This window comes from Hemiscyllium ocellatum, chromosome 2 (genome assembly GCF_020745735.1).
Source record: "Hemiscyllium ocellatum isolate sHemOce1 chromosome 2, sHemOce1.pat.X.cur, whole genome shotgun sequence".
Classification (NCBI taxonomy): domain Eukaryota; kingdom Metazoa; phylum Chordata; class Chondrichthyes; order Orectolobiformes; family Hemiscylliidae; genus Hemiscyllium; species Hemiscyllium ocellatum.
The window spans coordinates 40,170,452-40,196,805 of NC_083402.1; the positions used below are offsets into that span (position 1 = coordinate 40,170,452).

Here is a 26,354-nt window from a genome sequence, read left to right on the forward strand (position 1 = left end):
AACCACAGATACAGCTGCGCCGGCACAGACCTCCATGGAAACTGGGTGACCATGTAACCAAACCTAAATTTTAATTGGCTCTGGTTTGGGTGTCGCTGAAAATGTGTTGCTGGAAAAGCGCAGCAGGTCAGGCAGCATCCAAGGAGCCGGAGAATCAACGTTTTGGGCATGAGCCCTTCTTCAGTCTTCGATGGCAGGATCAAATGAGTCAAACTTCCCAAATATAGGCATGATGCCAGAAGGGCTTACCCGAAATCCAAGATGACAGTTGCAAGCGAATGTTCTTCACGCACGTCCTGTTTTCTCCTATCGCCACAGAGGCTGGGTCCCATCACCAAGTCACCCTTTATTTACTTGTGCATAGTACGCTGGCTGTGGCCAGCCAGCTGGTTAAATATTTTTTTCTGAGTAGATTCTAACTTCCTAGTTTGTTTTTGTTTACCGCTGCATTACCGCCAAACAACAGTAGTGCTTTTGAAGGAGCAAAAATGGCCTTTAGTAGAGTGAAATGCACTTCTTGTCAGATGTGGGAGTTTAAGGAGAGTTTACAGGTTACTGTGGATTGTATCATAATAAATGTTGTTGGCTGCGAATCTTAGCAGATCGAATGGATCAGTTGGAGAGACAGTTAAAGGCAATGAGGAATTTGCAATAGCAATGGTATGTGATGGGTGGCAGTTATAGGAAGGGGGAAAAGTCACAGATACAGTCACATAGATGGGATAACTCCAGGAAAGTTGAGAGGTAGGCAGTTAGTGCAGGACTCTTCTGTGGCTATCCCCATTTCAAACAGGTATGCTGTTTTGGAAAATGTAGGGGGTGATCAATTCACAGGGGAACGTAGCAGGAACAGCCAAGTTTATAGTATTGAGACAGGCTCTAACGTAATGACAGGTATGTTGGATTCCAAAAAATCAGTTGTGTTAGGGGACCATCTAGTCCAAGGTACAGACAGACTTTTCTGTGGCCAGCATTGAAAAATCAGAATGATTTGTTGCTTCCCTGGTGCCAAGATCAAGGATGTCTCAGACAGCATGCAGAATGTTCTCAAGGGGGAGAGGGGCCAGCAAGAGGTCATTGTTCACATTGGAACCAACAACTTAGGAAGGGAAAAGGTTGAGATTCTGAAGGGAGCACTTTGGGGCCAGCGACCATAATTCTATTATATTTAAAATAGTGTTGGAAAAAGGTAGACCAGATCTAAAAGTTGAAGTTCTAAATTAGAGGAAGGCCAATTTTGACGGTATTAGGCAGGAACTTTCGAAAGCTGATTGGGGGCAGGTTCTCGGGTAAAGGGACGGCTGGAAAATGGGAAGCCTTCAGAAATGAGATAACAAAAATCCAGAAAAAGTATAGGATTAGTATTTATACGATAAATAAACAAGTCTTTTCTCTGGGGTGGGGGAGTCCAGAACTAGAAGACATAAGTTTAGGGTGAGAAGGGAAAGATATAAAAGAGACCCAAGGGGCAACCTTTTCACGCTGAGGGTGGTACGTGTATGGAATGAGCTGCCAGTGGAAGTGATGGAGACTGGTACAATTGCAACATCTAAAAGGCATTTGGATGGGTATATGAATAGGAAGGGTTTGGAAGGATATGGGCCAGGTGCTGGCTGGTGGAATTAGACTGAGTTGGGATATCTGATCAGCATGGACAGTTGGACTGAAGGGTCTGTTTCCGTGCTGTACATCTCTATGATTCTATGACACTATAACCCAGGGCCATGCCCCTGTTTGTTTTACCAAAATGCATTGTCTTGCATTTATCCAAATTAAATTCTGTCACTTTTACATCCTCAAAAAGCTCTAATACATTTGTCAAATAGGAGGTCCTTTTCATAAGAGAATGCTGACTTTGCTTGATTGAATTACAATTTTTGAAGGATCCTGCTATTGATTTCTTAATTATGGATTTTAGCATTTCCCAGCATGACTAACTGGCCATATTCTGTTCCCTTCATTTCTTCCATAGAGCTGTTATATTTGCTCCTTTCCAATCTGCTGGGGCCATCTCCGCATATGGGTACTTTTAGAAGATTTTAACAAATGCTATCTTTACATTAAATTCTTTTAAGACCCAATTGTTCAAGCTCTCTTTGTAATCTTAGATAGCCTTCTTCACTGTCCACTATTCCACCAATTTTGGTGTCATCCACAAACTTACTAACCATGCCTCCCATATTCTCATCCAAATCATTTATATGAATGACAAATAAAAGTGGACCTTGTACCAATGCCTGTGCATCACCGCTGGTCATAGACCTTCAGTCTGAAAACAACCTTCCACCATCACTCTGTTTCCTACTGTCAAGCCAATTTGTATCCAATTGGCAAGCTCACCCTAAATCCCATCTGATCTAACCTTAATAATTATGCAAACTTTACTGAAGTCCGAGTAAATGATATCTATTGCGCTATCTTCAATCTTTTTGGTTACTTCCTCAAAAACTTTAATCAAGTTTGTGAGACACAATTTCCCTCACACAAAACCATGATGATTACCCTTGATCATTCGTTGCCTCTCCAACTGCATATAAATTCTATCTTTCAGAACCACCTCTAACAAATTATTTACCTCTGATGTTAGACCTCACAGGTCTACAGTTCCCAGGCTTCACCGTACAGCCTTGTTTAAATAAAGACACGTTAACCATATTCCAGCCGTCTGCAACCTAACCATTATAGATGATACAAATATCTCTACTCGGGGCCTAAAATTTCCACACAATGTCCTGGGATACATTTGACAGGGTACCTGTGATCTGTTTTTGGTTATTCTAGGCCCAAGCAGGTCATTGAACAGCATAACTCTGCCACCAGTCTAGTGTATCACAATCTCTTTTGTGCCACTTGAAGGGTTTTCCCACTCCTGAGGGTCCTTTTTAAATGCACCACAAATTTTCATTGGTCAGCACTATGTTCCTCTTTCACCAGCTGATACCCATTTTACTGCCATTCTGTTACAGTGCATATCCTGGAATTTGTGAAGTTACTGGAAGACTGGTTCAGCCTTTTGCTGAATTCTGCATGAACATTGACCATTATGTTATCTTCCTGAACATTGTGATTCTGTGTTAAGGATATGGTCAGCAAATTTAGCTATCTCGGAAGCAACATCTCTAAGGAAGGTGATGTACAGATCTGTGTGTATACATGACCCCAACACCATTAATTCTTGTCGTGTGTGGTAGCCTTAGTGGCACCTTATTGAAAGTCTTTTGGAAATCCAATATACTACATCTATTGGTAACCCTTCACCCTGCCTTTTACATCCTCAAAAAGCTCTAATACATTTGTCAAATAGGAGGTCCTTTCCATAAGAGAATGCTGACTTTGCTTGATTGAATTACAATTTTTGAAGGATTCTGCTATTGATTTCTTAATTATGGATTTTAGCATTTCCCAGCATGAATAACTGGCCATATTCTGTTCCCTTCATTTCTTCCATAGGACTGCAGATGCTGGAAATCAGAGCTGAAAGTTAAGAAGGGCTTATGCCCGAAATGTCAATTCTCCTGCTCCATGGATGCTGCCTGACCTGCTGCGCTTTTCCAAGCAACACATTTTCAGCTCTGGTCAGCATTTATTGCCCTTCTCTCGGTGCCCTTGAGAAGATGGTGCTAAGTTGCTTTCTTGAACCGCTGCAGTCAATGTGCTATAAGTAGACCCACAACAATCTTAGGGAGAGAATTTATATTTCTCATTTTCTTATCTCTTACGTTCCTTTCCAGGCACAACATGTGCACTCTCACCCACTTACCCACCCTCCACTCTCCCCCACTCCCAATCCAGACAGTCAGATGCTCAGATGAATCAGTGATTTAGTGTATTTCTTACAATTTAGTATGGCCTATTCACTACTCATAATGTTATCTGTGCTACACCGGAAGATCAAACAACAGATGGAGAGAACACTTTACTAATTACGTCCAATTAATCTCCAAGCAGGGTCACCTAATGTTTCAATTCTCAGTCCTACTCCATTCTTGACATTTTATAATATCCCAATGACATCCAAGAAAAGCTCAAGAAACAGCACCTCAATTTTTCAATTTGGCATTTTCTAATTTTTTGAATTCATGAATGAATTCATCAATTTCAAATCACAGCCTTTGTTTTTGGAAAGCAGTTACAAGCAGTGCTTCTTTTAACATTACTTGTATATAATTTAAATGCAATTTTCACTTCTTCGATTCCCCCATTAACACCAAGTTTTGTGTTTCACCATCATCCTTTTTGTCATGTTATCACTCCTGCCTTCCACCTTTTCAGAGGCCTTCCTTTTGCTTGATCTCATGCTTTTCTATGCCTCGGTACTCATTTTAAATGTTATATTTCTTAACTTTTTCCACTTTTCACAATAGCTTTGTGAATAATGTACACCAAAGTAAACATGAATTTAAAAAGGAAACTCAGTTTTAAATAGACAATGCAGTACTCATACAATCATGAGCATTCACATCACTCCCTGCACAAATATGGCACTACATATTTCCGCAATATACCGCTCTTGTTCACAAAGGATCGGTCTGGGTTCATATAAGTAAAGGCTTTCACTTTAACAGAGTTACATAAGTATGATTACTAACAGCAAGGTTCAGTTCATCAATCCCTCTCCCTTACATTGGAAAACTAAACCTTGAGACTGTCACAGAATGAATTTTTACCTGATCAATTAATAACAGCCCACTCCACAGTTTGGCCACTTCTGAGAAAACGTTGAGCCCATTAGAATTGCCAAGCTATTCACACAGCTTTACAAGTTTTAGAAAATTTAGCCAGCTCACATAATGTATCTATGGATTCCAATCTCCTTTTCTGACTAATGGAGAAACTGACCTCATACTAAGTACTTTGCTTCTTTACTCACAATAATATTCTGTTTTCTATTTTGGTCTCTTTCTGCTTTCTCTCAGGGCAATGATCATTTTCACCCTCGAGCTCTTCTCCTTGTAGTTCTCCTTTGTATCTGCCAGCTACACAGCTTCTTTCTTAACCAGCTTTCTGTTGGTACTGATTCTTTGTCAAGAAATTAAATGGATCAGTGATTCTGATTATCCAAGAAAATGACAAATTAGATTAGTTTCTCTACAGTGTGGAAACAGGCCCTTTGGACCAACAAGTCCACACCGACCCTCCGAAGAGTAACTCACCCAGACCCATTCCCCCCTGACTAATGTACCTAACACAATGGGCAATTTAGCATGGTCAATTCACCTGACCTGCACATCTTTGGACTGTGGGAGGAAACTGGAGCAAACCCACGCAGACAGTCACCCGAATCAAACCTGGGACCCTGGTGCTGTGAGGCAGCAGTGCTAACCACTGAGCCACCGTGTCACCCACGGTCTCTTTACAATCAATACAAACTCTAGACGATCATTTTCAAACCTTCTTAAACATAATTACAAAATTAAAAGACATTTTTAAAAGGTTAAAACTTTTCTTTACTATATTGCTTCAGAGTTGAAGACCACCATAGTTATCTAGACTCTCCTTTGGTTCAGTCTGAATTGCTGAATCTTTCATTCCCTTCATATTATGGAACATTGGCCAACCAAGAGAGCACCAGTATTATGACAAAGCTGTTGAGATGGGTATCTGTTGCAGACAAGGCAGGAGCACAGCTGAGAAAGGTTATGGAAGTGCAAACAAAAAAAGATGATAGTGTAGATGCAAAGTTGGAAGTTCAGCAAGGGTCAAAAAAAGGAAGGGAACTTAAAAAAATTAATAAACTTGAATTACCTTTATTTTTTTAAAGAATGATCCATTCATTTTAGATGTTCCAAAAGGAATAATTTATGCTATTGTGAATGTCTGACAAGATAACATAAAAATAGCCATCTACATTAATCCAAACAACATGAACTTTGTAAAATGTCATAGATGAAAAACAACATAACAATATGATATTTACAAAAATATTGTGATGGAGTATTTCTATTATGATATGTCCAATTCTAGTGTTTCAACTTTACAAGTAGCCTATAACAAAATGAACAAAAACACACCATGGATGTAATATTTTAAAAACTGTTAATGCCCATTTTTTGTGAAATAAAACCAAAATTTCAAAAGGCCTGCTCCAAATTAAAACTAATTTTACATTCTCTCTATAACAATCAAAACAAATTTCCAACAGTTTTTTTTTGGACATTACATTTTTAAGTCAATCCAAGGAGACAGAGTATCTCAATATAAAGGCAAACTTCTACAGCAGTGGAAAAGTCAGAAAAAAAAAACAGAAAATGCTGAAAAAATTCAACAAGTCTGACAGCTCGATACAAAGAGAAAAAAAAATGTTTCTGTTCAATGACTATTCAGTAGGACCCTGTCAAAAAGTTATTCACCTGAAGTATTATCACAGAAGAATTAATACACGAGTAGCTAAACATTATACACTACCTTGTTTAAAAATAAACCTTCATCAACTTGATTAGGCTATGGGATAGAATGACTGATATTAATGAGAAAATACATTTCAGGAAACAGAGACAAAAAGTAAAAATGCCAGAAAAATACGTAGCTCAAAATGGAAATGACAAATCTGACATGGAGCAACAATTGACAGGAGAAATGTGAAATGCAAATCTCAAAATCCAAGAACTAGGTCATTAATATAAAGGAACTGAAGCTCTGTATGATTCAAGTCAGAGGAAATGACCTGGGAGTTGCAGAGGGAGAGGGACTCTCTGAGATTCTTGTATAGAGAGGAGGAAAACTTCTTCAAGGCTGGCATCCTTGCAAGAGGATTCGCAGTAGGGTTAAAATCAACTAGGTGAAAACAATGACTGCAGATGCTGGAAACCAGATTCTGGATTAGTGGTGCTGGAAGAGCACAGCAGTTCAGTCAGCATCCGAGGAGCAGTAAAATCGACCTTTCGGACAAAAGCTCTTCATCAGGAATAAAGACAGAGAGCCTGAAGGGTGGAGAGATAAGCTAGAGGAGGGTGGGGGTGGGAAGAAAGTAGCATAAAGTACAATAGGTGAGTGGGGGAGGGGATGAAGGTGATAGGTCAGGGAGGAGGGTGGAGTGGATAGGCGGAAAAGAAGATAGGCAGGTACGTCAAGTCATGGGGACAGTGCTGAGCTAGGGTGAGGTGGGGGAAGGGGAAATGTGGAAACTGTTGAAGTCCACATTGATGCCCTAGGGTTGAAGTGTTCCGAGGCGGAAGATGAGGCGTTCTTCCTCCAGGCATCGGGTGGTGAGGGAGCGGCGGTGAAGGAGGCCCAGGACCTCCATGTCCTCGCCAGAGTGGGAGGGGGAGTTGAAATGTTGGGCCACAGGGTGGTGTGGTTGATTAGTGCGGGTGTCCTGGAGATGTTCCCTAAAGCGCTCTGCTGGGGGCATCCAGTCTCCCCAATGTAGAGGAGACCACATAGGGAGCAACGGATGCAGTAAATGATATTAGTGGATGTGCAGGTAAAACTTTGATGGATGTGGAAGGCTCCTTTAAGGCCTTGGATGGAGGTGAGGGAGGAGGTGTGGGCGCAGGTTTTACAGTTCCTGCGGTGGCAGAAGAAGGTGACAGGATGGGAGGGTGGGTTGTAGGGGGTGCGTAGACCTGACCAGGTAGTCATGGAGGGAACGGTCTTTGCGGAAGGTGGAAAGGGGTGGGGAGGGAAATATATCCCTGGTGGTGGGGTCTTTTTGGAGGTGGCAGAAATGTTGGCAGATGATTTGGTTTATGCGAAGATTGGTAGGGTGGAAGGTGATGACCAGGGGTGTTCTGTCCTTGTTACGGTTGGAGGGGTGGGGTCTGAGGGTGGAGGTGCGGGATGTGGACGAGATGCGTTGGAGGGCATCTTTAACCACGTGGGATGGGAAATTGCAGTCTCTAAAGAAGGAGGCCATCTAGTGTGTTCTGTGGTGGAACTGGTCCTCCTGGGAGCAGATACGGCGGAGGCGGAGAAATTGGGAATACGGGATGGCATTTTTGCAAGAGGTAGGGTGGGAAGCGGTGTAATCCAAGTAGCTATGGGAGTTGGTGGGTTTGTAAAAAATGTCAGTGTCAAGTTGGTCATCATTAATGGAGATGGAGAGCTCCAGGAAGGGGAGGGAGGTGTCAGAGATGGTCCAGGTAAATTTAAGGTCAGGGTGGAATGTGTTGGTGAAGTTGATGAATTGCTCAACCTCCTCGCAGGAGACGAGGTGGTGCTAATGCAGTCATCAATGTAGCAGAGGAAGAGGTGGGGAGTGGTGCCGGTGTAATTACAGAAGATCAACTGTTCTACGTAGCCAACAAAGAGACACAAATAGCTGGGGCCCATACGTGTGCCCATGGCTACCCATTTTGGTCTGGAGGAAGTGGGAGGATTCAAAGGAGAAATTGTTATGGGTGAGGACCAGTTCAGCCAAACGAATGAGAGTGTCGGTGGAAGGGTACTGTTGGGGACGTCAGGAGAGAAAAAAACGGAGGGCTTGGAGGCCCTGGTCATGGCGGATGGAGGTGTAGAGGAATTGAATATCCATGGTGAAGATGAGGTGTTGGGGGCTGGGGAAATGAAGTCTTGGAGGAGGTTGAGGGCGTGGGTGGTGTCTCGAACGTATGTGGGGAGTTCCTGGATGAGGGGGGATAGGACAGTTTCGAGGTAGGTAGAGATGAGTTCAGTGGGGCAGGAGCATGTTGAGACAATGGGTCGGCCAGGGTGGTCAGACTTGTGGATCTTGGGAAGGAGGTAGAACCGGGCAGTGCGGGGTTCCCGGGCTATGAGATTGGAAGCTGTGGGTGGGAGAAATCCTGAGTTGATGAGGTTCTGTATGGTCTGGGAGAAGATGGTTTGGTGTTGGGGGGTGGGATCATGGTCAAGGGGGCAGTCGGAAGAGGTGTCCGCGAGTTGGCGTTTGGCTTCAGCGGTGTAGAGGTCAGTGCGCCAGACTACCACTGTGCCCCCTTTATCTGCTGGCTTGTTGGTGAGGTTGGGATTGGAGCAGAGGGATTGGAGGGCTTTTGACTAGCCAATGCAGACCAGAAAATTGAGAAACATTGTCATCACTTCAACAGGTGAGGGATCAGGTAGAATATTGTATCTCAGGATAATTCTCATTTAATTTATGGATCGGGCAGTAATCAGCTGAGACACAGGTCAGACAGTGATACATAGCTGGACAGTGATACATCGCTGGAAATACACAGTCTAAATGATGACACAAATGAGGTCAGAAGCTCACCTCCAAATTGAATCTGACATCAAAATGGTGACCAACTAGTTTAATCTCTGATTGTTTCTATGAAGACAAATAGAGTCAGTAGAAATAAGAAGTCTATGAAATATTTAATGGAAGAACATTCTGCACTTTCAGTACTGAATGTTGGATAAGCATTATGATAATTTAATAACAGTAAAGGATTCAAGAGAAGAGGTGGAGATATACAGCTGGATGCTGTTATATGCAAATTAAATGCTGAGCCTTTGAATGCAGCCACAGAGGTATGGCATGGAGATGGGAGCTGAGGCTCATTCCTTGGGGACATCAGAGGTAATGGAGCAGAGGCAGGAAGAGAAGCCATTGCAAGGGATACTCAGACATTGCAAGTGTTAATAGCAGAGTATCAGCAGAGCTGGACCCCAACTCAAAATCCCCACTTACTTACCCCAAAACTCCCCTGTCAAAATTTCTCCACCCCAGCCCCCACCCCCCACCCCCCCATCTTTCTCCACCCCACCATCACATTCAAATTGAATTATTAGCTTGCTCAAGGCAAAGCACAGATTTGGGACTAACATGTCCACTAACATGCCAGAAGTATAAGGAATAAGGTAGGTGAACTTGCAGCGTGGGTTGGTACCTGGGACTTCGATGTTGTGGCCATTACAGAGACGTGGGTAGAACAGGGACAAGAATGGCTGTTGCACGTTCCAGGGTTCAAATGTTTTAGTAGGATCAGACATGGGGGTAAAAAAGGGGGAGGCGTGGCATTACTTGTCAAAGACAGTATCACAGCAGTGGAATGGACGATGGAAGAGGACTTGCCATCTGAGGTAGTTTGGGCTGAGGTTAGAAATAGGAAAGGTGAGGTCACCCTGTTAGGTGTTTTCTACAGGCCTCCTAATAGTCCTAGAGAAGTAGAGGATAATATTGCGAGGATGATTCAGGAAAAGAGTGAAGGTAGCAGGGTGGTTGTTATGGGGGACTTTAACTTCCCAGATATTGACTGGGAGAGCTATAGCTCGAGTTCATTAGATGGGTCGGTGTTTGTACAATGTGTGCAGGAGGGTTTCCTGACACAATATGTCGACAGGCCAACAAGAGGGGAGGCTATATTGGATTTGGTTCTAGGTAATGAACCAGGCCAGGTGTTAGACTTGGAGGTAGGTGAGCACTTCGGGGACAGTGACCACAACTCGGTGACTTTTACTTTAGTGATGGAGAGGGATAATCGTGCGCCGCAGGGCAAGAGCTATAGCTGGGGGCAGGGAAATTATGATGCAGTGAGGCATGACTTAGGTTGTGTGGATTGGAAAAACAGGCTTCAAGAGAAGAACACTAATGAGATGTGGGGATTGTTCAAGGAGCAGCTACTGCGTGTCCTCGATAGGTATGTACCAGTCAGGCATGGTGTAAAGGGCCTTGTGAGGCAGCCGTGGTTTAGTAAGGAATTGGAGTCCCTTGTGAAAGGGAAGAAGGCGGCATATGTAAAGATGAGGCGTGAAGGTTCAGTAGGGGCGATTGAGAGTTATAAGGTAGCCAGGAAGGAGCTAAAGAGGGAGCTAAGAAAAGCGAGAAGGGGACATGAAAAGTCTTTAGCTGGTAGGATTAGGGAAAACCCAAAGGCTTTCTATAGGTATGTCAAGAATAAAAGGATGACTAGGGTAGGTATCGGTCCAGTCAAGGATAGTAGTGGGAAGTTGTGCGTGGAGGCGGAGGAGATTGGAGAGACATTAAATCAGTACTTTTCATCAGTATTCACTCAGGAACAGGACACTGTTGCTGATGTGAATATGGAATCACAAATAATTAGAATGGATGCCCTGGAAATATGCAGGGAAGAGGTTTTGGGAATATTGGAAAGGATGAATATAGATAAGTCTCCTGGGCCTGATGGCGTTTACCCCAGGATCCTATGGGAAGCTAGGGAGGAGATAGCAGAGCCATTGGCCTGGATTTTTATGTCGTCATTGTCAACGGGAATAGTACCAGAGGACTGGAGGATAGCGAATGTGGTCCCATTGTTCAAGAAAGGGAGTAGGGATAGCCCTATTAACTATAGGCCAGTGAGTCTGACTTCAGTGGTGGGCAAAGTCTTAGAGAGAATGGTAAGGGATAAGATTTATGAACATCTGGGTAGGAATAACGTGATCAGGGATAGCCAGCATGGTTTTGTGAAGGGCAGGTCGTGCCTCACAAACCTTATTGAGTTCTTTGAGAAGGTGACTATGGAAGTGGATGAGGGTAAAGCAGTAGATGTTGTGTATATGGATTTTAGTAAGGCGTTCGATAAGGTTCCCCATGGTAGGCTAATGCTAAAACTTCGGAGGTATGGCATTGAGGATACATTAGAGGTTTGGATTAGGAATTGGCTGGCTGGAAGGAGACAGAGGGTAGTAGTTGATGGATTATGTTCATCTTGGAGCGCAGTTACTAGCGGTGTACCACAAGGATCTGTTTTGGGACCATTGCTTTTTGTTATCTTTATAAATGATCTAGAGGAAGGACTTGAAAGCTGGGTAAGCAAGTTTGCGGATGACACGAAAGTCGGTGGAGTTGTGGATAGTGAGGAAGGAAGTGGTAGGTTACAGCGGGATATAGATAAGTTGCAGAGCTGGGCGGAAATGTGGCAAATGGAATTCAATGTAGCTAAGTGCGAAGTCGTTCACTTTGGTAGGAATAACAAGATGATGGATTACTGGGCTAATGGTAGGCTACTTGGTAGTGTGGATGAGCAGAGGGATCTTGGTGTCTATGTACACAGATCTCTGAAAGTTGCCACCCAGGTAAATAGTGCTGTGAGGAAGGCATATGGTGTACTGGGCTTTATTGGCAGAGGAATTGAGTTCCGGAGTCCTGAGGTCATGTTGCAGTTGTATAAGACTCTGGTGAGGCCTCATCTGGAGTATTGTGTGCAGTTTTGGTCGCCATACTATAGGAAGGATGTGGAAGCTTTAGAACGAGTGCAGAGGAGGTTTACCAGGATGTTGCCTGGAATGGTAGGAAAATCTTATGAGGAAAGGCTGAGGCACTTGGGGCTGTTCTCATTGGAGAAGAGAAGGTTTAGGGGAGATCTGATAGAAGTGTATAAGATGATTAGGGGTTTAGATAGGGTAGATACTAAGAACCTTTTACCGCTAATGGAGTCAGGTGTTACTAAGGGACATAGCTTTAAATTAAGGGGTGGTAGGTATAGGACAGATGTTAGGGGTAGATTCTTCACACAGCGGGTTGTGAGTTCATGGAATGCCCTGCCCGTATCAGTGGTGAACTCTCCTTCTTTATGTTCATTTAAGCGGGCATTGGATAGGCATTTGGAAGTTATTGGGCTAGTATAGGTTAGGTAGGACTCGGTCGGCGCAACATCGAGGGCCGAAGGGCCTGTACTGCGCTGTATCCTTCTATGTTCTATGTTCTATGATCCAGCTGGATAGAAAAAACAAAATGGAGAAACAGGAAGGTGATTAAAAGGTACATCATTTTATGTAGATAACAATATTATTTTCAGTGGATCACAGATTGTTTTCTGTAAAACTGGAAATGATTTGCAAAGCTGTAATTCATTAAAATGTTTCTCATGACATCATCACCCATGAGAGTGAAACTTAAGTGATCCATGCCTGCCAGCACAGATCCTGAGACTGAATTAGTTGTTCGTTGTGCATAAAATTACTATTTGAGAAATAAATCTGTATTCCTACTATTACGCACTGGGCACATTGCCATTACTTATGGTAGATGTATCTTAGATTAGGCAAAAGCTCAATAAAATTGATGAAGCACAGTGAAAGTATTTAAGGCTGCAAGACAAAATCTGTAATGTTATGAAGTTGCATGCTTCTTATTTAATGTTGAAATGTTATAGTACTCAAATTTTGCATGCTTACATAAGTAAAGTATTCATGCTACTTAGTATTTTAGTGGCATAGCAGAAGCTTGCTAATGAGAAAACTAAATATTTTCTTAACCCAAAATTGCCTCAAACACCAGTACTGACTACACTGATAACTTTCCTACAATAGACTAGTGAGGCTACCTCAAACAACAGGTTGGTATCAGCTAAAAACAGTTGAGCTTTGTAACGGCAGTTCTGTCAAGGCAATGGTTATCAGCAGTAAGGAACCTACCCAACCTTATGAACCTGCCTCTATTCTGAAGGAACCTGCCCCTCTTACCTCATACTTTTTAAACATGTCCAAATAAACACACAAGAGTTGAAAGATCTCTTTGAAAAACATGTAATAATCCAATACACAAGGTAATCAACTTTACCCATGCTTGTGAACCCTAAGAATTATTGGGGAGGTGACAACTTGTGGTATTATAGATGGACTGTTAATCTAGAGATCCAGGTAATGTTCTAAGATATCAGGTTTGAATCCTGCCATGGCAGATGGTGGAATTTCAATTCAATTAAAAATCTGGAATTAAGAATCTAATGACGACCACAGTTGAGAGTCAGAAAAACCCACCTGGTTCACTAATGCCCTTTAGAGAAGGTAATCTGCCATCCTGCCCTAGTCTGGTCAATGTGGTTGCAGGCAATTAGGGATGGGCAGTAAATGCTGACCTAGCCAATGACATCCTAATCCCCTTACTAAATTTTTTAAAATTCTCTATCCCAGAGGGCCATGAAATAATTATCAATTCCTTAAAGAACTACGGGGATATTATGAGTAAAAGACACTGAATTGTTCAATTAGCCATGATCTTATAAAATGATGAGCATGGGCTGAATGGCATACACTTCTATGTTACAAAAGATATCAATCACACAAAGAAAACACTCCACTTTACAACCAAATAAATAGGTTCCTGCTGAGTTAAATCCATTTTATATGTATTTATAATGAGGTCAACTGGCAACTGAATCAACAAAGCAGGTGGAGCAGGTAACCTGTCATTTTTTTTTCCAGGTAGTCTCATGATGAAGTTTAAGATTTCCTCTGGGAGGATGGAAATGGGATGTGCTGTCTGTAATTGATTGACAGTTTTATGAGTAGGTAAAGAGAGGATTATTTTGCAAAGGGATTTTTAAATGGCTTCTTTCTTCAGTTCCCAACTTGAGACTTGGATTCCCCTAAGACTATGATTCCTGAGGAGCCGACAGCCATGTTTCCTAAGAAAAAAAGAATCTGAATATCAAAACTGTGTGGAGAATTACAATGTAGCCAGCAACGTCAGGAATGCTGGGTGTAGGCTCACTACATACACAGGCAAAATTGCTGAAAACAGGAATGGGGGGCCACTGGAATTTTAGAAACTAGTTCACCACTGTTTTTTAAGTCTTCCATCTCTGAACAGAAGGATGAAAACTTGCACCCCAAATCTTGTAGGTCAACAGTAAGAACATCAGAAAATATGCTTTAATCATGTCTTAACAGACAGTTTTCATTTAGATATCATCCATATATCTCTGTTCTTGTACACATTGAGAAATGAATATATAAATTTAAGGAAGAGTCTACATTCCACATCATTATTTTATACAAATCTTGGGCCCATGCAGCACAGGGAAATCTACAAGAATACATTTTAATTTAAAAAATGGAAAATAAACAAAGAACAGCAGTGTGGGTCCCAAAAAAAAATCCTATGCATTTCTCAATCAATTTAAAATTAATACTCAAGCTGTGCAGTAACAAATATCAAAAAGGCACAATTAAGTCAAAAAGAACTATCAAACCAAGATACTGACAGTGTTTTTCTGCCATCAGACTTCGAAGGAAAATTCTTTATCCACCACAATATGAAAGTACGTGTTTGCCCATTCCTGCAAATCATTTCTCACACGTGTGTCATGTATTATAAAGATTCATACACGAAAATATGTTTAAGAGTGATTGATCACCAAAAGTTTGTAAGCATAGGTTTCAGTATGTTTCAGTAGTATTAATTCACCTTGCCCCTCGTAATTGAAAGTTTATACTTGGAGAATCTGCTCATGCTACTTTGTGTGAAAAGTTGGAAATCGTATTTGGAAAAATGAAAAGAAAATTAAATAAGATGTAAAGGAATTAAATACTATAATTGAAAAAAAAACTTCAGATACAAAATAAATTAATAAAAAATATTAACAAGAAAGGACAAGATGAATAAAGATAAATTATTTCCACAGGTTGGGGATTCTAGAACAAGGGGGTATAGACTGCAAATCAGGCTAGACCATTCAGGAGACATATTGGAAAAGACTCCTACACACAAAGGATGGTAGAGATCTGGAACACTCTTCCATAAATGGCAGTTGACACTAGATCAACTGTTAATTTTAAATCTGAAATAGATTAAGTTTTTGTTAAGCAAAGATATTACAAGATAAAAGGCAGGTATATAGTGTTAGACCACAGATCAGGAGAAAGTGAGGTCTCCAGATGCTGGAAAACAGAGCTGAAAATGTGTTGCTGGAAAAGCGCAGCAGAAGACCACAGATCATCCATGATCTCATCGAATGGTGGAACAGGCTTGAGGAGTTGAATAGTCTATTTTTCTTCCTTTGTATAATTCAAGTATGAGTAAGAATTGAAGTATCATAAATAAGGAAAGAATTCTAGTTTTAGAGTGTTAGTTTAAGAATGGGAGAAGCTTCACATCTATATGGATTCCTACCTTCGAAGGACTGCTTGTGGGCTAAGAGAAGGAGTGTTTCCTCCAGGCTCAGTAGGTTGATCTGCTTCCCACACTACAGTCAGTCAGACTCTACTTCCATAATTTCTGTTCCTACTCCTACTTCTCCCTTACTGTGATATCCATTTGCTTCCAGATGCCTTGTCTAGATCTGCTCCTATGCAAATACCAGAGCCGGACACTATATAATGTGAAAAGTCTCTGATTGGAGGGATGTGATAAGGCATGTCACCCCGATTCTGGCTTCTGCTTTTAATCATATATATTAGTGCTGTGAAAGATATAGTGCACTCTCTATCCGATTTATAGACTGCAAGTAGTGGTGAAATTTATCGTTCTCCGTAATATAAAATGGACTCGAATTGAGATGAATCTACTGCAGACTGTGCCCAATCTTTCCTCCCCATTGATTTACTCCATTTTTCAAGCTCATAATTCATTTCCGATTTCATCCTTTTCAAGACAGCCAAACAAGCGATTGCCAAAACAATGTTCACTCCATTTCCAATCAAAGAGGTGCCTCAGCATCAGCTTAACAAGGTCTACTTTTCTCCCACTATATTCTCCCATAAGGTTTCTCGAAAAAAGAAAAATCTACAATTTTATTCCTTTACTACCATTTATGCAAAATACTTCAGTTTTGTGCTGCACTTTGCAGTGAATACACTTCACACAATGAAGTACACAGCTCCACCTGCTGTATTCTTGATGTCGGTTAAACAACTCCTCAGATTTATTTATGGCAAATCCGAAGAGGTCTTAGCATTACAAACTGCACATCTGTATGGCTGAGATGGAGCTCATCAATTCAGCAACTCAACCATTTAGAAAATAATACCCAGTATAAACTTGAATCGTTCAATAACAATGAAATTATCTGACTAGTCATTGTGTTCTCAGGGTGTAATAAAGAAGTAACTTTATTTGAGAAAGAAAACATGTTACAAATTTGACAGAGTTGTGGGACAAGTCTGGCAACACAACTGGGTGCAAAAATGTCACGCAGAGAAAATGAAAGAGCAATTGTACAATAGAGAGGAAAGGAGTAAGTAACAGAGAAGTTGAGCAGAAGTTTTGCCAGCAATGACAGGATACTGATGCTGGGATGTAAAGCAGTTGCAATGAGCATGCGGGCAAGGTGCACAGGTGGATCAGTAATGATATCCAAGACACTCAATTAATGGTAAATACAAATACAATAATACAGAAACCAGGTTCTGCATTTGTAGTGCTGGGAAAGCACAGCAGTTCAGGCAGCATCCAAGGAGCAGTAAAATCGACGTTTCGGGCAAAAGCCCTTCATCAGAAATACATGCAGAGTGCCTGAAGGGTGGAGAAATAAATGAGAGGAGGGTGGAGGTGGGGCGAAAGTAGTATAGAGTACAATAGGTGAGTGGGAGATTGGATGAAGGTGATAGGTTAGGGACGAGGGTGGAGTGGATGGGTGGAAAAGAAGATAGGCAGGTAGGACAAGTCTGGACAAGTCATGGGGACAGTGCTAAGCAGGGAGTTTGGAACTGGGGTAAGATGGGGGAAGGGAAAATGTGGAAACTGTTGATGTCCACATTGATGCCCTGGGGTTGAAGTGTTCCGAGGTGGAAGATGAGGCGGTAACGGGCAGCACGGTGGCACAGCGGTTAGCACTGCTGCCTCACAGCGCCAGGGACCTGGGTTCAATTCCCGACTCAGGCGACTGACTGTGTGGAGTTTGCACGTTCTCCCCGTGTCTGTGTGGGTTTCCTCCGGGTGCTCCGGTTTCCTCCCACAGTCCAAAGATGTGCTGGTCAGGTGAATTGGCCATGCTAAATTGCCCGTAGTGTTAGGTAAGTGGTAAATATAGGGGGTCTGGGTGGGTTGCGCTTCGGCGGGTCGGTGTGGACTTGTTGGGCCGAAGGGCCTGTTTCCACATTGTAAGTAATCTAATCTAATGAGGCGTTCTTCCTTCAGTAGTCGGGTGGTGAGGGAGCGGCGGTGAAGGAGGCCCAGGGCCTCCATGTCCTCAGCAGAGTGGGAGGGAGAGTTGAAATGTTGGGCCACGGGGCGGTGTGGTTGATTGGTGCGGGTGTCCAAGAGATGTTCACTAAAGCACTCTGCTAGGAGGCGTCCAGTCTCCCCAGTGTAGAGGAGAATGCATCGGGAGCAACGGATACAATAAATGATATTGGTGGATGTGCAGGTAAAACTTTGATAGATGTGGAAGGCTCCTTTAGGGCCTTGGATGGACGTAAGGGAAGAGGTGTGGGGGCAGGTTTTGCAATTACTACGGTGGCAGGGGATGGTGCCAGGACTGGAGGGTGGATTGTAGGGGGGCATGGACCTGAACAGGTAGTCATGGAGGGAACAGTCTTTGCAGAAGGTGGAAAGGGGTGGGGAGGGAAATATATCCCTGGTGGTGGGGTCTTTTTGGAGGTGGCGGAAATGTCCGCGGATGATTTGGTTTATGCGAAGATTTGCGAATATTTCCCTCCCCATCCCTTTCCGCCTTCCGCAAAGACCGTTCCCTCCATGACTACCTGGTCAGGTCCACGCCCCCCTACAACCCACCCTCCCATCCTGGCACCTTCCGCTGCCATTGCAGTAATTGCAAAACTTGCGCCCACACCTCCTCCCTCATCTCCATCTAAGGCCCTAAAGGAGCCTTCCACATCCATCAAAGTTTTACCTGCACATCCACCAATATCATTTATTGTATCCATTGCTCCCGATGCAATCTCCTCTACATTGGGGAGACTGGACGCCTCCTAGCAGAGTGCTTTAGTGAACATCTCCGGGACACCCGCACTAATCAACCACACCGCCCTGTGGACCAACATTTCAACTCCCCCTCCCACTCTGCCGAGGACATGGAGGCCCTGGGCCTCCTTCACCGCCGCTCCCTCACCACCCGACTACTGGAGGAAGAATGCCTCATCTTCCACCTCCCAACACTTCAACCCCAGGGCATCAATGTGGACTTCAACAGTTTCCACATTTCCCCTTCCCCCACCTCACCCTAGTTCCAAACTTCCAGCTCAGCACTGTCCCCATGAGTTGTCCTACCTGCCTATCATCTTTTCCACCTATCCACTCCACCCTTCTCCCTGACCTATCACCTTCCTCCCCTCCCCCACTCACCTATTGTACTCTATGCTACTTTCTCCCCACCCCCCACCCTCCTCTCATTTATTTCTCCACCCTTCAGGCACTCTGCCTGTATTCCTGATGAAGGGCTTTTGCCCGAAACATCAATTTTACTGCTCCTCGGATGCTGCCTGAACTGCTGTGCTTTTCCAGTACCATTAATCCAGAAACTCAATTAATAGTCAAAGGGCATGGCAGCTAGCCAGTCTAATGACAGGAGCTAGGGTTTAGTTTGAATACATGTTAAGCAGGGACCACATTTAAAGCACAGCTGAAAGTCAGGAGCAACCCAGGACTTTAGAAAAGGGGGAAACTAATAACTGTTATGTTTAAGAGGTGGCAGGCACTTACTCACAGACGCGGATTTGCCAGTGAGTATCTATATGTTTGATGGCAATGCCCGCTCTGCTGATTACGAAGCAGTGTTCATGACTCCTTCTCTCACATCAAATAAAAGGTTAGGAAGAGAAGACCTCAGAGGATGCAGCGTCACATCATTCTCACTAGCACTCATTGTCCATGTCTATGAGCTTTTGTCCATGTGTAGCTCTGAGCACACAATATGGTGAGCACACAGGAGACATGCCTGAGCAGTTGACAGGGAACGTGACAGACACCACCATTTACACTCACAGGAGTCCAAGTGATGGAGGAGTCCATCCAACCATGAGTGTTGTCAAGCCTCTGACATGTGCATATGGTGTAAGACAAGTGATGACCATTATGGACAACCACATGCACCATGCTACATAGCTCATGTTAAAAATGCACAGAGAGTGTACACCACTAACTTCTCCTTCAGCTGTCTAGGGTAATGACTGGGTGAGGGGGAAGACGAATTGCCAAGAGGCATTGTCAGGTGCTCAAGAACCTCAATGGAAGGTGCTCAGGGAAGGACAAGAAAGCCCTGAAAATGTAGAGGAATATTTGGCCAGAGAATCTTAGTGCTTTTCATAATATAAGACAGGATTGAGAATAAAACCTCATCTCCTGTGAGGGTTGTGACACTAATATCTCATGAGCCAATAAATGCAAACATTTAAAGTTCGACGTCTTAGGCAAAGGTTGACTACCATGGCCATCATAAGCCACAGAGCAGCAAAGTCAGCAGCTTGCTTTCAGATCTTTTGACAACACAGACAAGTCATTGTAACAGTTTCCGCAAGCACACAATGAAGTCTATCTTAGCTGCACTTCAATTTCACTTGGTATGAGTTCACAGCTCAATGTTACCTAGTTTCAGATGTGATTAATGAAATCTGCTATCCTGCACTACTAAACACATCCTTTACCAATTGCTACAGTATTGATTAATTTATAATCCAATTGCTCCCGTGATGGAAATTCTATGTTGCATTAGCTCATGTCATGGTGTGATGCCTTGACTGGTCCCTTGGACAAGTAAGGACATTCAAGTAAAGCACAACATATATATAAAGTGGAACACTTATATTTTGCATTGGATTCGCACATCTGTAATTTTAACACAGGTTTCCTATGCATATCCTTCTTTGCCTCTTGCTTGCAGTCTCACAGGTACATCACCACAGTTCACCTGGTCAGTAGCCTCTCCAAATCTTCTGCTGAAGTGGCACCAAACTCTTAATTTATTTCTATCTTCCCAATCATGTTCCCAACCATAATTGTTTTAACAAAAGGCCATGCTTTTTGATGGATAGGCCCCAAGATCTGGAATTTCCTGCCAATACCACACCACTTCTATATCTGAATTTCCTTGTTAATATGTTTTTTAAAACATCTTTCGAATGAGCCTTTTGGTCATTTGACCCAATATCTCCTTATGTGGCTTAGTGCTATAAAATGTTTTATAAAGCTTCTCTGTAGAGCTTTGGGACACTTCTTTATACTAAAGATGGTGGTGGTGTTGTTGCATTTTACTGTTTCACTACATCTCCCATCACCATGATCTACGCAGGCTTCAGCTCAGGAGTTGAAGACGATCACATCTTTAGGATTGCATGACTCTGATATCAGAAGGCATGTTAGGAGAAGTTTTATCATTTGGGAGCGATCCTACAAGGTCAGTGGAACTTGTTTGGCTTATCTGAACCAATAGAACTTTGTAGCGGTTGACATTAGTCCCAAAGTCTATAAAGCACAGCCAAATTTTGTTGCTACCAAATTGGTTGTAATAGATGGTTCTCAATGGAGGTACCCATTATCATTCAAATTTGTTATGGTCTGAATTAGGAGATATTACATGTAAATTTAAAGTACAAATTTGTCCACAGTAAATAGGATTTCAATAAACATAAAGTGGAATTCAACCCCAAATCCTCAAGTGTTAGACCACATCCAAAAGATATAATTTGCTAAGACATATCCATTTTCCTCCCAATATTGTGCAGAATCAAAATCAGTTCAATTTTGTTCCAAAAGGACAGCAACAACAATGGAACAAACAGTAGCAGTGCACAGCAAGGTCAGTATCAGGCAAGGAAAATATATATATTCAATATTTGCCTGTGTTTTCTCTGAAAAATGGGCCCAAGAAATGGATATTATATAACAATATACAACACTTTTTACTGTATTCTGTAACAAAATACATAAATAAATAAATCAAATCAACTTCTAAATTGATTTACATCTTGATATTTACATCTTGACATTTACATCTTGAAATTCAAAGTTTTGAGTTGTGTCTTATATGAGAAATCTCAACAATGGGTAATTTCTCAAGTTCAAGGAACTTACAAATGAAGTTAAAAATCACACAACACCATGGTATAGTCCAACAGGTAGCTTTCAGAGTGATGTTTCTTCATCAGGACAACTGCCTGATGTAGGAGCAATGCTCCAAAAGCTAGTGCTTCCAAATAAACCTGTTGGACTATAACTTGGTGTTGTGCGATTTTTAACTTTGTTCACCGCAGTCCAACACCGGCACATCCAAATCATGACTTACAAATAAGGCTGCTTAATATGCAAGTTTCCTGAGTTCTCACAATCCAAAATAGAATTCTAAAATTAAATTACAGTGCTTTTGTATTTATCTGTCAATTAACTGTACATCAATTGTTAAATGATATCAATATACCTTGTTCTTCTTTTACTTCACTACGGCCCTCCTCTGTACAGAGATGATTCAACTTCAGTTCATCCATTTTTGCATTTCCCTGGTAAGGTACCTGGAAGAAAATACATGGTAGAAAGCATGAATTATTTTATTCCAAAAAACAAACTTCAAAACAAATTTTCAGACAAAATGTTGACATTTGTACAGTTGGTCTAAATTATTAGTGGAAGTTAAAAAGGATAAAAATATTGCTATTCATTCAATGCCTATAGAATTGTTGTTCATAATTTTGAATGCACTCTGTGGTCATGGTCTTTGAGTTTTAAATTGGCTTGGAGTGGAATATACAGAATTGAACTGACAGATTTTAAAAGATCCACCTGGTATTATGCTTGGTTGAATTTATTGTATTTACACAAATTTCTAATTTGCCAACACTCCCTGCACACAATTTTGGTTACAACGCATCGGTATAGCACACAAAAGCAAAATACTGCATTTCTGAAATAAAAAAGTGTGAGAAATAATCAGCAGGCCATAGAGTTATACAGCACGGAAACAGACCCTTCAGTTCAACTCGTCTGCCCTGAACAGATATCCTGAACTGATCTAGTCCCATTAAACCTTTTGGTCCATTAAACCTTTCCTATTCATGTAGCCATCCAGCTTTGGACTTCCCTACCCTAAGAAAAAGACCTTCGCTATTCACCCTATCCACGTCCCTCATGACTTTATAAACTCCAGTCCAACTAAGAAAGAAGCATTACATGATTTTGTTTCAGAAACTGAAAGGTAGCAGACAATTAATTGAGAAAAGAACAATTGAAAAATGATATCACCTACATTTATAAACCACCTCTAATGTAGAAATAATTGTCAGTATATTTTGCAGGAACACAATACAGACAAAAGTCAGATACTGCCTGACCTGCTGTGCCTTTCCAGCACCACACTCTCGAGACAAAAGTTGACAGTGAGCTTTCAAAAAACTTCCAAAGATACACAAAGCCAACATACCTGGACATCCCATCATAACAGGATTTGGGACCCTGAGTGAGAACCTCTCTGGCTATGTTGAGGGTATTTTGAAACCCATTGGATAGGGGACCCTCCAGTTTCTGTCAAGACATTACAGATTTCTTACAGAAACTCAGCACCAACAGACCAGTCGAACCAGGAGCATTCCTTGTCACAATGGACTTTTCAATGCTCTACACCAGCATCCCCCACAATGACAGCATTGCTGCAACAGCTTCAGTACTCAATACCAACAACTGCCAATCTCCATGCACCATCCTACAACTCATCCACTTCATCCTCAACTGCAACATCTTCACCTTCAACAACCAGTTCTTTATCCAGACACACAGAACAGCAAAAGGGATCAAATTTGCACCACAATATACCAACATTTTTTTGCATAAGTCCAAACAAAACTTCTTTGCTGCATAGGACCTCTGACCAACACTATACACTGGATACACTGATGACATTTTCTTCCTCTGGACCCATGGCAAGGAGTCATTGAAACAATTACATACTGATTTCAACAAGTTTCATCCCAATGTCAGACTTACAATGGACTACTCTTTCGGATCAGTCTCATTCTTGGACACACACACCTCCATTAAGGATGGACATATCAGTAAATATATTAAAACAGCCATCTCCTATGGACAAGCCCTGTGCATACACAGGATCTGTTCATGAGTAGGAACATGACAGACACCTGAAGGTGCTGAAGGACACCATCATAAGAATGGGATACGATGCTCAACTCATCGATCATGCATTCCTACATGCCACAGCGAAAAACCGTACTGACCTCCTCAGGAGACAGACACAGGATACAACCAATAGGGTATCCTTCGTCATCCAGTACTTCCCGGGAGAAGAGAAATGACACCATGATATTCACAGCCTTGGTCACATTATTGATGCAGGTGAGCACCTCACCAAGATCTTCCTATTTCTCACCTTTAAACAACCACCAAACATTAAACAGACCATTGTTTACAGCAAACTACCCAGCCTTCAGGGCAACATTACCACATCATAAGCCCTGCCACGGCAAACAATGCAAGACGTGTCAGAGCGTCGACATGGATACTACCATTACATGTGGACTCATCACCCACCACATGCGCAGCACGTACTCATGTCTATCTCATACACTGTAGGCAAGGATGCCTCGAGGCATGGTATATTGGCTAAACCATAGAGAGGCTATGACAGTACATGAATAACTCTGTGCAACAATTGCAGACAAGGATGTGCCCTCCCAGCGGGAAAGCACTTCAGCGGTCAAGGACATTCGGCTTTGGATCTTCGGGCGAACATCCTCCAAGGCGAACTTCGGGATATGCAACAACAAAGTCGCCAAGCATAGGCTGATAGCCAAGTTTGGTACCCATAAGGACAGCCTCAACTGGGATCTTGAGTTCATGCCACACCACAGGTGACCCCACCACACTGTACACTCTTAACACACACACACTCACAGGCATATGTTCTGTCACACTCGCGCACACACTCTATCAAGCATGCACGCAAACACACATTCTCTCCCTCTGTCCCACACACATACTTTCCATCTGTCTCACATACACACACACGCTATGGAGTGAATTTGCGTTTGCAGATTTGTATTTGCAGATACATTCTATTTTGTTCAAAAATACAGAATCCATAGGCAGTCAGTCAATGTGAATTTTATGAATTCCTGCTTTGGGAAAAAAAAACAGTCAGCTCCAGGTTGGAAAACAGACAGACTGTAACCTTGCACCTTTCTTGCACAAAGTGAGATGTCACTTTTAAACATATACTGATAAAAGCTTAAGTTATCTCAGGGCTGAAAGAAATTCTGGGGAAAGAAACCTGCATCCCCATTCGATGTGATTAAAGACTTAACAGCAATCTAGGTTTGTCAATACATCACATCAGTTGTATGACACTTTGATCTTTTCCTTATAAATTCTGTATCCTATGAATCCTGCCCCACTAACTACCTGACAAAGGAGCGGGGCTCTGAAAACTTGTCGTTTCAAATAAACCTGGACTATAACCTGGTGTTGTGTGATTTTTAACTTTGTCTATTCCTAGCCAAGACTGGCACCTCATATCATTAAAAAAAAGCTATTAGTTCGGTTGACTTAAAGCGTGATCACACTTAAGTTTTATCAATGGTCTTAAATTATCAAGGGTTATGCAATGCAGACAGGAAAGTGGAGATGAGGCACCAACCAGGTTAGCCATGATCTTACTCACGAGTGGATGAAGTTCAAAAAGGCCAAATGGCCTACTGCTCTAAGTGTTATGCTCCAATGTAAAAAGCATAGAGAGTGCAGAAGAGATAGAGAGAGACAAACATAGATGATGGAAAGGTTTGGTAAAGGAATTCCAGGGGTTAGAGGCCATATGATCTGTCAATGGTGAGGTGAAGGAGTAGAGAATGCACAAAAACAGAATTGGAGAATGGCAGAATTCTCAGAGGGACATAGGACTGAAGAGGATTAGGAAGGAAAAAGGCACTGGAAAGATTTGAACACAAAAATGATGAATTTTAAGTGGATTAGTGGTAGTACCCCTACCTCTGGATCAACAGACCCGGGTTCAAGGTTCACTTACTCCAGAGATGTGTAATAACATCTGAGCAGGTTGATTAAGAAAAATGTTAAAACTTAAGTTAAAAATCACACAACGCCAGGTTATGGTCCAACAGGTTTATTTGGAGGCACACTAGCTTTTGAAGTGCTGCTTCTTCATCAGGTGGTTGTTAGACTGAAACACAAATGTAGGTTGGTTATCACAGAGGTGATTATATTTAAGTTAAGAGCCACTAGATTTTGTGGTTTTGCTGGAACATGATACAACTCTGGGCTCGGGAAAAGATTGTAAGAGCTGCTCCTTTTTTAAGGTGTTTTAGGTGTTGAAGGAGTTTTCTTCAAATTCCAGGAGCAGCAATGACTGTTTTATGTGCAATTGCATTGTTTTGGAACTTTGGAGAAAAAATATCAAAACAACGGCACTTTTAAAAGGGAGAAGACAGACAAAAGGCAGCACGTGGTCAGAGAAGGAGAGAAAGAAAGAAACCTACACTGGTAACTGACACAGCAGTGAATCTGCACAGTGACTGCCTTTGCTTGAATTCAAGAGTCTCTGGACATCACAGCGCATCTAGGAAAACTTAACAAACAGTGAAATTCAAAACTGATCTTGGAGGGAATCTGCGTGGAAGAGCTTACAGTACAGGAACACATAAGTGCATAGCTTTTAATGTGTAACCTTGCTGTAAGTCTACAGTAGTGAGTAGAGTGGGTTCTTTCTTGATTATATGTTTTATTGAAATCTGTCTCTTGATTCCTTCCTACTAGAAGGATATTGTGAAACTTGAAAGGGTTCAGAAAAGATTTACAAAGA

At 42.1% G+C, this 26,354-nt stretch overlaps 1 protein-coding gene across 7 annotated transcripts in view; it reads right to left on the reverse strand.

Moving 5' to 3' along the window:
• The window catches only part of arhgef28a (Rho guanine nucleotide exchange factor (GEF) 28a), a 447,370-nt gene that overhangs the window by 284,943 nt on the left and 136,073 nt on the right, over positions 1 to 26,354 (reverse strand). For all 7 annotated transcript variants that reach the window (XM_060836132.1, XM_060836104.1, XM_060836122.1 and 4 more), the window contains one exon: positions 21,957 to 22,047. In XM_060836132.1, the coding sequence (XP_060692115.1) occupies positions 21,957 to 22,047 (91 nt within the window). The remainder of the gene's footprint in view (positions 1 to 21,956; positions 22,048 to 26,354) is intronic.